We start from the raw sequence: 14,002 nt of genomic DNA, 5'->3' as shown, positions 1-14,002 counted from the left end.
CCCGTCTATCCCTCTGAATGTCTGTCTGCCTGCCTGTCTGTCCCTCAATGTCTATCTGTCTGTATGTCCCTCTGAATGTCTGTCTATCCCTCTGAATGTCTGTATGCCTGCCTGTCTGTCCCTCAATGTCTATCTGTCTGTATGTCCCTCTGAATGTCTGTCCGCCTGCCTGTGTGTCCCTCTGAATGTCTATCTGCCTGTCTGTCCCTCTGAATGTCTGTATGCCTGCCTGCCTGTCCCTCAATGTCTATCTGTCTGTATGTCCCTCTGAATGTCTGTCCGCCTGCCTGTGTGTCCCTCTGAATGTCTATCTGCCTGTCTATCCCTCTGAATGTCTGTCTGCCTGCCTGTCTGTCCCTCAATGTCTATCTGTCTGTTTGTCCCTCAATGTCTGTCAGATTAAGATTCATTTGTTTTCTCCACATCCCCCCCCATCTTTCCTGTAGAGGTTTTACGTGGCTACATCGTGCCAGCTCCGTCGGCTAGAGGCAGTCAGTCGTTCTCCCATCTACACCCACTTCAATGAGACGGTCCAGGGGGCCAGTGTGATCAGGGCCTTCTCAGAGCAGGAACGCTTCATCCTGCAGGCTAACGTACGCATTGACCACAACCAGACAGCGTACTTCCCACGCTTCGTAGCCACCAGGTAGGTGGACTGTAATCTGGAGTGGTATGTATTATCTAACTAACTGCAGTACTGTAATCTGATGTGGTATGTAGTATCTAACTAACTGCAGCAGTCACTGTAATCTGGTGTGGTATGTATTATCTAACTAACTGCAGTACTGTAATCTGGTGTGGCATGTATTATCTAACTAACTGCAGTAGTCACTGTAATCTGGTGTGGTATGCATTATCTAACTAACTGCAGTACTGTAATCTGGTGTGGTATGTATTATCTAACTAACTGCAGTACTGTAATCTGGTGTGGTATGCATTATCTAACTGCAGTAGTCACTGTAATCTGGTGTGGTATGTACTAAGCATCTCAGAGTAGGAGGGCTAATCTAGAACCTTCAACGGTTCTTCGGCTGTCCCCATAGGAAAACCCGCTGAAGAACCCTTTAAAGTTGCAGGTATAACCCTTTTGGGTTCCATGTAGAACCCTTTTTACAGATGGTTCTACCTTGAACCCAAAAGAGTTCTACCTGGAACTGAAAAAGGGTTCTACCTGGAACCCAAAGGAGTTCTACCTGGAACCGAAAAAGGGTTCTACCTGGAACCCAAAGGAGTTCTACCTGGAACCCAAAGGAGTTCTACCTGGAACCCAAAGGAGTTCTACCTGGAACCCAAAGGAGTTCTATCTGGAACCCAAAAGGCGTTCCCTTATGGGGACAAAGTAATAACACTTTTGGAATCCTATTTTCTATGAGTGTAGGATCAGTTCCCTTCCTGTCCATGGAATCTTGTTCATTGTGATCCAAACGGAAAAAGCGGATCCTAGATACTACTCTGATATGTTTGATACATAAGGCACCTGAGCTATGAACCCTGTGTGATCTTAACCCCTGACCTCTGTCCTGCGCTGTCTGCAGGTGGCTGGCGGTGAACTTAGAGTTCCTGGGGAATCTGTTGGTGCTGGCAGCAGCCACCTTGGCTGTGATGGGCAGAGACACACTGAGCCCTGGTATAGTAGGACTGGCTGTGTCACACTCACTACAGGTACACACACACACACACACACACACACACACACACACACACACACACACACACACACACACACACACACACACAAGTAACTTGTGACAACCTGTGATGTAATGTGTAGGTGACAGGTATTCTGAGCTGGATCGTGAGGTCCTGGACTGATGTAGAGAACAACATTGTGTCTGTGGAGAGAGTTAAGGAGTACGCCGACACACCAAAGGAGGTGAGTGGCTGTAAAACTATATTATCCTACTATTCTAATATGTATCTACTTTACTGGTCAGGTAAAAACTATACTATCCTACCCCTCATAGAGAGGCGATACTTTACTGGTCAGGTGTAAACTACACTATCCTACCCCTCATAGAGAGGATCTAGTTTACTGGTCAGGTGTAAACTACACTATCCTACCCCTCATAGAGAGGATCTAGTTTACTGGTCAGGTGTATACTATACTATCCTACCCCTCATAGAGAGGATCTAGTTCACTGGTCAGGTGTATACTATACTATCCTACCCCTCATAGAGAGGATCTAGTTCACTGGTCAGGTGTAAACTATACTATCCTACCCCTCAAAGAGAGGATCTACTTTACTGGTCAGGTGTAAACTATACTATCCTACCCCTCAAAGAGAGGATCTAGTTTACTGGTCAGGTGTATACTATACTATTCTACCCCTCATAGACAGGATCTAGTTTACTGGTCAGGTGTAAACTATACTATCCTACCCCTCAAAGAGAGGATCTAGTTTACTGGTCAGGTGTAAACTATACTATCCTACCCCTCAAAGAGAGGATCTCAGGTGTAAACTATACTATCCTACCCCTCAAAGAGAGGATCTAGTTCACTGGTCAGGTGTAAACTATACTATCCTACCCCTCATAGACAGGATCTAGTTTACTGGTCAGGTGTAAACTATACTATCCTACCCCTCAAAGAGAGGATCTCAGGTGTAAACTATACTATCCTACCCCTCAAAGAGAGGATCTAGTTCACTGGTCAGGTGTAAACTATACTATCCTACCCCTCAAAGAGAGGATCTCAGGTGTAAACTATACTATCCTACCCCTCAAAGAGAGGATCTAATTTACTGGTCAGGTGTAAACTATACTATCCTACCCCTCAAAGAGAGGATCTAATTTACTGGTCAGGTGTAAACTATACTATCCTACCCCTCAAAGAGAGGATCTAATTTACTGGTCAGGTGTAAACTATACTATCCTACCCCTCAAAGAGAGGATCTAATTTACTGGTCAGGTGTAAACTATACTATCCTACCCCTCAAAGAGAGGATCTAATTTACTGGTCAGGTGTAAACTATACTATCCTACCCCTCAAAGAGAGGATCTAATTTACTGGTCAGGTGTATACTATACTATCCTACCCCTCATAGAGAGGATCTAATTTACTGGTCAGGTGTAAACTATACTATCCTACCCCTCAAAGAGAGGATCTAATTTACTGGTCAGGTGTAAACTATACTATCCTACCCCTCAAAGAGAGGATCTACTTTACTGGTCAGGTGTAAACTAATACTATCCTACCCCTCAAAGAGAGGATCTAGTTTACTGGTCAGGTGTAAACTATACTATCCTACCCCTCAAAGAGAGGATCTAATTTACTGGTCAGGTGTAAACTTTACTATCCTACCCCTCAAAGAGAGGATCTAATTTACTGGTCAGGTGTAAACTATACTATCCTACCCCTCAAAGAGAGGATCTAGTCTACTGGTCAGCAGCCACTCTAAAATGTGATCTTCTAACGAATGAAAGATTATTTATCTCAATGGGATAGTCGTAGTTTAAAAAAAGTTTTAATGAATGAAAATGTGTGTTTATTTCTAGCCACAATCTCACTGTTCTGTGCTCTCATTAACTGCCTGTGTTTCTGATGTAGTAAATGTCTTTAAATGAATAACAGCACCTTGTGTTGCGGTCCAACACTTGTTGCTGAGGTCTTGATGGGAGATGACATCACAGAGATCGCATTAAATTAATGTGTTCTAATATGTAATTCTATGGATGCCATCACAGAGATCCAGTGTTCTAATATGTAATTCTATGGATGCCATCACAGAGATCCAGTGTTCTAATATGTAATTCTATGGATGCCATCACAGAGATCCAGTGTTCTAATATGTAATTCTATGGATGCCATAACAGAGATCCAGTGTTCTAATATGTAATTCTATGGATGCCATCACAGAGATCCAGTGTTCTAATATGTAATTCTATGGATGCCATCACCTGTCCCCCTCCTCTCCCTCCTCCCCTGCCCAGGCGCCATGGACCATAGAAGGCAGCATGCTCCCCCTGGCCTGGCCCACCCACGGTACCATAGAACTAGAGGAATACGGACTGCAGTACCGTAAAGGACTGGACTGGGCCCTGAAAGGAATTTCCCTCAGCATTCAGGAGAAAGAGAAGGTAGGGGTTAGAGATACTGTGTTATAGGGTGATAATGGAGGATATAGGACTGGACAGGAGAGAGATAAGGTAGGGGTTAGAGATACTGTGTTATAGGGAGATAATGGAGGATATAGGACTGGACAGGAGAGAGATAAGGTAGGGGTTAGAGATACTGTGTTATAGGGTGATAATGGAGGATATAGGACTGGACAGGAGAGAGATAAGGTAGGGGTTAGAGATACTGTGTTATAGGGAGATAATGGAGGGTATAGGACTGGACAGGAGAGAGATCAGGTGGGGTTAGATATACTGGTTTACCAGAGCACCCTATTCCCTAAATAGTGCACTACTTTTGACCAGGTCCTTTGGGAAGCATCCTCTGTTTTATGGTGTTATGGTGAGATAATGTTAGGTTTCATTCTTTCTAAACTCTCTCTCCTCCCCTCCCTCCCACTCTCTCCTTCTCTCTCTCCCTCCTCTCTCTCCCTCCCCCTCCTCCCTCATCTCTCCAGGTTGGGATAGTGGGCAGGACTGGAGCAGGGAAGTCGTCCCTGGCATTGGGAATATTCCGGATTCTGGAAGCAGCGAAGGGAGAGATCTATATAGACGGGATAAACATCGCTCAGATCGGACTGCACGAGCTACGCTCCAGGATCACCATCATACCACAGGTAACACACACACACACATATAATAAGCACACACACACACCACAGGTAAAAACACTTACTGCAAGCCTCTGAGATGTCCTCTAACATGGAGGTAATTATGGTATGCATGGCAATGTTCTCTCTCTCTCCCTCTCTCTCCCTCCCCCCTCTCTCTCCCTTCCCCCTCTCTCTCCCTGCCCCCTTTCCCTCTCTCCTCCCTCCCCCCTCTCTCTCCCTTCCCCCTTTCCCTCTCTCTCCCTCACCCCTCTCTCTCCCTTCCCCCTTTCCCTCTCTCCTCCCTCCCTCCCCCCTCTCTCTCCCTCCCCCCTCTCTCTCCCTTCCCCCTCTCTCTCCCTCACCCCTCTCTCTCCCTTCCCCCTTTCCCTCTCTCCTCCCTCCCCCCTCTCTCTCCCTTCCTCCCTCCCCCCTCTCTCTCCCTTCCCCCTCTCTCTCCCTTCCCCCTTTCCCTCTCTCCTCCCTCTCTCTCATGGCTCTCCCCCTCCCTCTCTCACCCCTCTCTCATGCCCCCCCCTCCCTCCCTCCCCCCTCTCTCTCCCTTCCCCTTTCCCTCTCTCCTCCCTCCCCCCTCTCTCATGGCTCTCCCTCTCTCCCTCCCTCACCCCTCTCTCTCTTCTCCCCCTTTCCCTCTCTCCTCCCTCCCCCCTCCAGGACCCAGTGCTGTTCTCTGGGTCTCTGAGGATGAATCTGGACCCCTTCGATGGCTACTCTGATGAGGAGGTGTGGAGAGCCCTGGAGCTCTCCCATCTCAAGAGCTTTGTGTCGGGCCTGCCGGACAAACTCAACCACGAGTGTTCAGAGGGGGGAGAGAACCTCAGGTACACAAACCCTGTATCCCTCTATTTAACTTTCCTATATCTGTTACTCTCTTTCTCCCCCCCCCCCCTGATTCCTCCTTGTGATGTCATCTGGTCCTCTCTCTCTCTCATCCCTCTCTCCTTCTCATCTTAACTTTCTCCTCTCTCTCTCTCTCTCTCTCTCTCTCTCTCTCTCTCTCTCTCTCTCTCTCTCTCTCTCTCTCTCTCTCTCTCTCTCTCTCTCTCTCTCTCTCTCATTAACATCATCCCTCTCTCTCTCTCATTAACATCATCCCTCTCTCTCATTAACATAATCTCTCTCCTCTTTTATAAACATCTCTCCTCTCTCCAGTCTGGGTCAGCGCCAGCTGGTGTGTCTGGCCCGAGCCCTCCTGAGGAAGACGAAGATCCTGGTTCTGGATGAGGCCACGGCTGCTGTGGACCTGGAGACAGACAACCTGATCCAGTCCACCATCAGAACCCAGTTTGATGACTGCACTGTCCTGACCATCGCACACAGACTCAATACTATCATGGACTACACCAGGTAATATATACACAGACTCAATACTATCATGGACTACACCAGGTAATATATACACAGACTCAATACTATCATGGACTACACCAGGTAATATATACACAGACTCAATACTATCATGGACTACACCAGGTAATATACACACAGACTCAATACTATCATGGACTACACCAGGTAATATATACACAGACTCAGTACTATCATGGACTACACCAGGTAATATACACACAGACTCAATACTATCATGGACTACACCAGGTAATATATACACAGACTCAATACTATCATGGACTACACCAGGTAATATACACACAGACTCAATACTATCATGGACTACACCAGGTAATATACACACAGACTCAATACTATCATGGACTACACCAGGTAATATATAGACACTCAGTACTATCATGGACTACACCAGGTAATATATACACAGACTCAATACTATCATGGACTACACCAGGTAATATACACACAGACTCAATACTATCATGGACTACACCAGGTAATATATACACAGAGTCAATACTATCATGGACTACACCAGGTAATATATACACAGACTCAATACTATCATGGACTACACCAGGTAATATATAGACTCTCAATACTATCATGGACTACACCAGGTAATATATAGACTCTCAGTACTATCATGGACTACACCAGGTAATATATACACAGACTCAGTACCATCATGGACTACACCAGGTAATATATACACAGACTCAATACTATCATAGACTACACCAGGTAATATACACACAGGCTCAATACTATCATGGACTACACCAGGTAATATATACACAGACTCAATACTATCATGGACTACACCAGGTAATATATACACAGAGTCAATACTACCATGGACTACACCAGGTAATATATACACAGACTCAATACTATCATGGACTACACCAGGTAATATTTACACAGAGTCAATACTACCATGGACTACACCAGGTAATATATACACAGACTCAATACTATCATGGACTACACCAGGTAATATATACACAGACTCAATACTATCATGGACTACACCAGGTAATATACACTTCTATACACTGACTGTACAAAACATTAGGAACACTTCTCTAATATTGAGTTGAATCCCCTTTGCCATCAGAACAGCCTCAATTGGTCGGGACATGGACTCTACAAGGTGTTGAAAGGGTTCCACATGGATGCTGGCCTATATTGGCCCAATACTTCTCACAGTGGTGTCCAGTTGTCTGGATGTCCTTTGGGTGGTGGACCATTCTTGATACACACAGAAACTGTTGAGCGTGAAAAACCCTGCAGCGTTGCAGTTCTTGACACAAACCGGTGCTCCTGGCACCTAGTACCATACCCTGTTCAAAGTCACTTAAATCTTTTGTCTTGCCCATTCACCCTCTGAATGGCAACACATACACAATCCATGTCTCAATTGTCTCAAGGCTTAAAATTCCTTCTTTAACCTGTCTCCTCCCCTTCATCTACACTGATTGAAGTGGATTTAACAGGTGACATCAATGAGGGATCATAGCTCTCACCTGGATTCACCTGGTCAGCCTGTCATGGAAAGAGCATGTGTTCATAATGTTTTGTACACTCAGTGTATATATATATATATATATACATACATACACACACACATACACACATCAGAGTGACTGGTCTCTCTCTCTACTTCTCTCTCCCTCTCCCTCCCTCTCTCCCTCTCTCCCTCTCTCTAACTCTCTTTCCCTTCCTCCCTCTCTCTCCCTCTACTTCTCCCTCTACATCAACCTCTTTCTCTCTCTCCCCCCCTCTCCCTCTCTGCAGGGTGATAGTGATGGACCGAGGTCTGATCACAGAGATGGACTCTCCCTCCAACCTCATCTCAGAGAGAGGTCAGTTCTACCTGATGTGTAGGGAGGCTGGCCTGGTCTGAGCCCTCCCAAGCCAGGAGGCTCCTGAATCGGGTAAACCCAGCCACGTCACCCCTTCCCCACCACCAGGGCTGGAGGGGCCAGAAGTGATCAAACGGCCAGAGACACCAGGGGAGTAAATACTCTACTAAAGACAAAGAGCTGCAGAAATAAAACTCCTTTCATTTAAAAAAATATATTTTGTGAAAGGATATGAGGAGTGAAGCTTGAAGACAGAAGAGGGATGAGAATGACGTAGGGCTGATGTGGGGATCGGATTGTGTTTGAGGCTGTCTGTTTGCATCCCAAATGGCAGCCGAATTATGGGTCCTGGTCAAAAGTAGTGCACTGTGTAGGGAATAGGGTGCCATTTGGGACATTTACTTTGTGTAACCCTTCGTTGGACATTAAGCTTTTTGACTTTGAACTACTGGGACAGGATATGACATCATAGGACGCTACTGACCTCTCATGGCCTTGTGATGAGGCAGTATCATGTGACGGATGCACGAGGAGAAGAGGAGGAGAAGATGGAGGGACTTATGAATGAGAGGGGCGCTTGATAAACAGACACTCAGCCAGGAAGCAAATTATCAGCAACACACATGTGCACATATACAGCATGCAACATACACACAAAATGCAACACAAAACACACACACAAAACACACACACAAAACACACACACAAAAAGCAATATGCAACACACACACAAAATGCAACACGCAACACACACACAAAACACACACACAAAACACAACACACACACAAAAAGCAATATGCAACATACACACAAAATGCAACACGCAACACACACACAAAACACACACACAAAACACAACACACAAACAAAAAGCAATATGCAACACACACACAAAATGCAACACGCAACACACACACAAAAAACACAACACACACAAAAAGCAATATGTAACACACACACAAAATGCAACACGCAACACACACACAAAACACACACACAAAACACACACACAAAACACAACACACACACAAAAAGCAATATGCAACATACACACAAAATGCAACACGCAACACACACACAAAACACACACACAAAAAGCAATATGCAACACACACACAAAATGCTACACGCAACACACACACAAAACACACACACAAAACACACACACAAAACACACACACAAAACACAACACACACACAAAAAGCAATATGCAACATACACACAAAATGCAACACGCAACACACACACAAAACACACACACAAAACACAACACACACACAAAAAGCAATATGCAACACACACACAAAATGCAACACGCAACACACACACAAAACACACACACAAAACACAACACACACACAAAAAGCAATATGCAACATACACACAAAATGCAACACGCAACACACACACAAAACACACACACAAAACACAACACACACAAAAAGCAATATGCAAAATACACACAAAATGCAACATGCAACACACACACAAAACACACACACAAAACACACACAAAAAGCAATATGCAATATACACACAAAATGCAACACCCAACACACACACAAAACACACACACAAAACACAACACACCAACAAAAAGCAATATGCAACACACACACAAAATGCAACACGCAACACACACACAAAACACACACACAAAACACAACACACACACAAAAAGCAATATGCAACACACACACACCTTAAATGGTCCTGAAGGTGCTTCTAGACTGGTCACCAATCAGACCTGTTGGAGGTGATAAAGGAGTTCCTAGACTGGTCACCAATCAGACCTGTTAGAGGTGGTAAAGGAGTTCCTAGACTGGTCACCAATCAGACCTGTTAGAGGTGATAAAGGAGTTACTAGACTGGTCACCAAATAGACCTGTTAGAGGTGATAAAGGGGTTACTAGACTGGTCACCAATCAGACCTGTTAGAGGTGGTAAAGGAGTTACTAGACTGGTCACCAATCAGACCTGTTAGTGGTGTTAAAGGGGTTACTAGACTGGTCACCAATCAGACCTGTTAGTGGTGTTAAAGGGGTTACTAGACTGGTCACCAATCAGACCTGTTAGAGGTGCTAAAGGAGTTACTAGACTGGTCACCAATCAGACCTGTTAGAGGTGCTAAAGGAGTTACTAGACTGGTCACCAATCAGACCTGTTAGAGGTGCTAAAGGAGTTACTAGACTGGTCACCAATCAGACCTGTTAGAGGTGTTAAAGGGGTTACTAGACTGGTCACCAATCAAACCTGTTAGAGGTGCTAAAGGAGTTACTAGACTGGTCACCAATCAGACCTGTTAGAGGTGTTAAAGGAGTTCCTAGACTGGTCACCAATCAGACCTGTTAGAGGTGTTAAAGGGGTTACTAGACTGGTCACCAATCAGACCTGTTAGAGGTGTTAAAGGGGTTACTAGACTGGTCACCAATCAGACCTGTTAGAGGTGTTAAAGGAGTTACTAGACTGGTCACCAATCAGACCTGTTAGAGGTGATAAAGGAGTTACTAGACTGGTCACCAATCAGACCTGTTAGAGGTGTTAAAGGAGTTACTAGACTGGTCACCAATCAGACCTGTTAGAGGTGCTAAAGGAGTTACTAGACTGGTCACCAATCAGACCTGTTAGAGGTGTTAAAGGAGTTACTAGACTGGTCACCAATCAGACCTGTTAGAGGTGATAAAGGAGTTACTAGACTGGTCACCAATCAGACCTGTTAGAGGTGTTAAAGGGGTTACTAGACTGGTCACCAATCAGACCTGTTAGAGGTGTTAAAGGAGTTACTAGACTGGTCACCAATCAGACCTGTTAGAGGTGATAAAGGAGTTACTAGACTGGTCACCAATCAGACCTGTTAGAGGTGTTAAAGGGGTTACTAGACTGGTCACCAATCAGACCTGTTAGAGGTGTTAAAGGAGTTACTAGACTAGTCACCAATCAGACCTGTTAGAGGTGATAAAGGAGTTACTAGACTGGTCACCAATCAGACCTGTTAGAGGTGTTAAAGGAGTTACTAGACTGGTCACCAATCAGACCTGTTAGAGGTGCTAAAGGGGTTACTAGACTGGTCACCAATCAGACCTGTTAGAGGTGCTAAAGGAGTTACTAGACTGGTCACCAATCAGACCTGTTAGAGGTGCTAAAGGAGTTACTAGACTGGTCACCAATCAGACCTGTTAGAGGTGCTAAAGGAGTTACTAGACTGGTCACCAATCAGACCTGTTAGAGGTGCTAAAGGAGTTACTAGACTGGTCACCAATCAGACCTGTTAGAGGTGCTAAAGGAGTTACTAGACTGGTCACCAATCAGACCTGTTAGAGGTGCTAAAGGAGTTACTAGAATGGTCACCAATCAGACCTGTTAGAGGTGTTAAAGGAGTTACTAGACTGGTCACCAATCAGACCTGTTAGAGGTGTTAAAGGAGTTACTAGACTGGTCACCAATCAGACCTGTTAGAGGTGTTAAAGGGGTTACTAGACTGGTCACCAATCAGACCTGTTAGAGGTGTTAAAGGAGTTACTAGACTGGTCACCAATCAGACACAACAATAAACTAAACCAGAGACTTAAACAAGATCAAAATATATTATCATCTCAAAATGCAGACAGGTTGTGTGAACTGGGTCCAATTCCAAACTATGTACTGTACATGTTTGTGACACCTAAAGAGATTGTGTACAGATTAGTACAAAAATAGTTATGGAATAACCAAATAGTTTACTGAATTCCGTCATTAAGTAAATGTTTTCAATAAGATCCTTGCTATAACCTGAATCTGAGGGTTGTTAAGGGGAATATGTTCTCAGTAAAACACCTGTTGTTAAAGGGAATTTGTGTTCTCAATAAATCACCTGTTGTTAAGGGGAATGTGTGTTCTCAATAAATCACCTGTTGTTAAGGGGAATGTGTGTTCTCAATAAAACACCTGTTGTTAAAGGGAATGTGTGTTCTCAATAAAACACCTGTTTTTAAGGGGAATGTGTGTTCTCAATAAAACACCTGTTGTTAAAGGAAATGTGTGTTCTCAATAAAACACCTGTTGTTAAGGGGAATGTGTGTTCTCAGTAAAACACCTGTTGTTAAGGGGAATGTGTGTTCTCAATAAAACACCTGTTGTTAAGGGGAATGTGTGTTCTCAGTAAATCACCTGTTGTTAAGGGGAATGTGTGTTCTCAATAAAACACCTGTTGTTAATGGGAATGTGTGTTCTCAGTTAAACACCTGTTGTTAAGGGGAATGTGTGTTCTCAATAAAAAACCTGTTGTTAAGGGGAATGTGTGTTCTCAATAAAACACCTGTTGTTAAGGGGAAAATGTGTTCTCAGTAAAACACCTGTTGTTAAGGGGAATGTGTGTTCTCAATAAAACACTTGTTGTTAATGGGAATGTGTGTTCTCAGTTAAACACCTGTTGTTAAGGGGAATGTGTGTTCTCAATAAAACACCTGTTGTTAAGGGGAATGTGTTCTCAGTAAAACACCTGTTGTTAAGGGGAATGTGTGTTCTCAATAAAACACCTGTTGTTAAGGGGAATGTGTTCTCAATAAAACACCTGTTGTTAAGGGGAATGTGTGTTCTCAATAAAACACCTGTTGTTAAGGGGAATGTGTGTTCTCAATAAAACACCTGTTGTTAATGGGCATGTGTGTTCTCAGTAAAACACCTGTTGTTAAGGTGAATGTGTGTTCTCAATAAAACACCTGTTGTTAATGGGAATGTGTGTTCTCAATAAAACACTTGTTGTTAAGGGGAATGTGTGTTCTCAATAAAACACCTGTTGTTAAGGGGAATGTGTTCTCAATAAAACACTTGTTGTTAAGGGGAATGTGTGTTCTCAATAAAACACCTGTTGTTAAGGGGAATGTGTTCTCAGTATAACAACTGTTGTTAAGGGGAATGTGTTCTCCGTAAAACACCTGTTGTTAAGGGGAATGTGTTCTCAGTAAAACCCCTGTTGTTAAGGTGAATGTGTGTTCTCAATAAAACACCTGTTGTTAATGGGAATGTGTGTTCTCAATAAAACACCTGTTGTTAATGGGAATGTGTGTTCTCAGTAAAACACCTGTTGTTAAGGGGAATGTGTTCTCAGTAAAACACCTGTTGTTAAGGGGAATGTGTGTTCTCAATAAAACACCTGTTGTTAAGGGGAATGTGTGTTCTCAGTAAAACACCTGTTGTTAAGGGGAATGTGTGTTCTCAATAAAACACCTGTTGTTAAGGGGAATGTGTGTTCTCAGTAAAACACCTGTTGTTAAGGGGAATGTGTGTTCTCAGTAAAACACCTGTTGTTAATGGGAATGTGTGTTCTCAGTTAAACACCTGTTGTTAAGGGGAATGTGTGTTCTCAGTTAAACACCTGTTGTTAAGGGGAATGTGTGTTCTCAGTAAAACACCTGTTGTTAAGGGGAATGTGTGTTCTCAATAAAACACCTGTTGTTAATGGGAATGTGTGTTCTCAGTTAAACACCTGTTGTTAAGGGGAATGTGTGTTCTCAATAAAAAACCTGTTGTTAAGGGGAATGTGTGTTCTCAGTAAAACACCTGTTGTTAAGGGGAATGTGTGTTCTCAGTAAAACACCTGTTGTTAAGGGGAATGTGTTCTCAGTAAAACACCTGTTGTTAAGGGGAATGTGTGTTCTCAATAAAACACCTGTTGTTAAGGGGAATGTGTGTTCTCAGTAAAACACCTGTTGTTAAGGGGAATGTGTGTTCTCAGTTAAACACCTGTTGTTAAGGGGAATGTGTGTTCTCAATAAAACACCTGTTGTTAAGGGGAATGTGTTCTCAATAAAACACCTGTTGTTAAGGGGAATGTGTGTTCTCAATAAAACACCTGTTGTTAAGGGGAATGTGTGTTCTCAATAAAACAACTGTTGTTAATGGGAATGTGTGTTCTCAATAAAACACCTGTTGTTAATGGGAATGTGTGTTCTCAGTAAAACACCTGTTGTTAAGGGGAATGTGTTCTCAGTAAAACACCTGTTGTTAAGGGGAATGTGTGTTCTCAATAAAACACCTGTTGTTAAGGGGAATGTGTTCTCAGTAAAACACCTGTTGT

General features: G+C 43.7%; 1 protein-coding gene across 1 annotated transcript in view; it reads left to right on the top strand.

Moving 5' to 3' along the window:
- The window catches only part of abcc6b.2 (ATP-binding cassette, sub-family C (CFTR/MRP), member 6b, tandem duplicate 2), a 63,246-nt gene extending 53,578 nt beyond the window's left edge, over positions 1-9,668 (top strand). Inside the window, exons 24-31 of the mRNA XM_055897411.1 lie at positions 447-646; positions 1,536-1,662; positions 1,772-1,873; positions 3,931-4,077; positions 4,572-4,730; positions 5,379-5,545; positions 5,877-6,071; positions 7,878-9,668. Of these exons, the coding sequence (XP_055753386.1) occupies positions 447-646; positions 1,536-1,662; positions 1,772-1,873; positions 3,931-4,077; positions 4,572-4,730; positions 5,379-5,545; positions 5,877-6,071; positions 7,878-7,986 (1,206 nt within the window). The 3' untranslated portion in view covers positions 7,987-9,668. The remainder of the gene's footprint in view (positions 1-446; positions 647-1,535; positions 1,663-1,771; positions 1,874-3,930; positions 4,078-4,571; positions 4,731-5,378; positions 5,546-5,876; positions 6,072-7,877) is intronic.
- The last annotated feature ends 4,334 nt before the right edge of the window (positions 9,669-14,002 follow it).

Source organism: Salvelinus fontinalis, chromosome 2 (genome assembly GCF_029448725.1).
Source record: "Salvelinus fontinalis isolate EN_2023a chromosome 2, ASM2944872v1, whole genome shotgun sequence".
In the NCBI taxonomy this organism is placed as follows: Eukaryota; Metazoa; Chordata; class Actinopteri; order Salmoniformes; family Salmonidae; genus Salvelinus; species Salvelinus fontinalis.
This window is presented reverse-complemented; position numbering and strand designations above follow the sequence as displayed.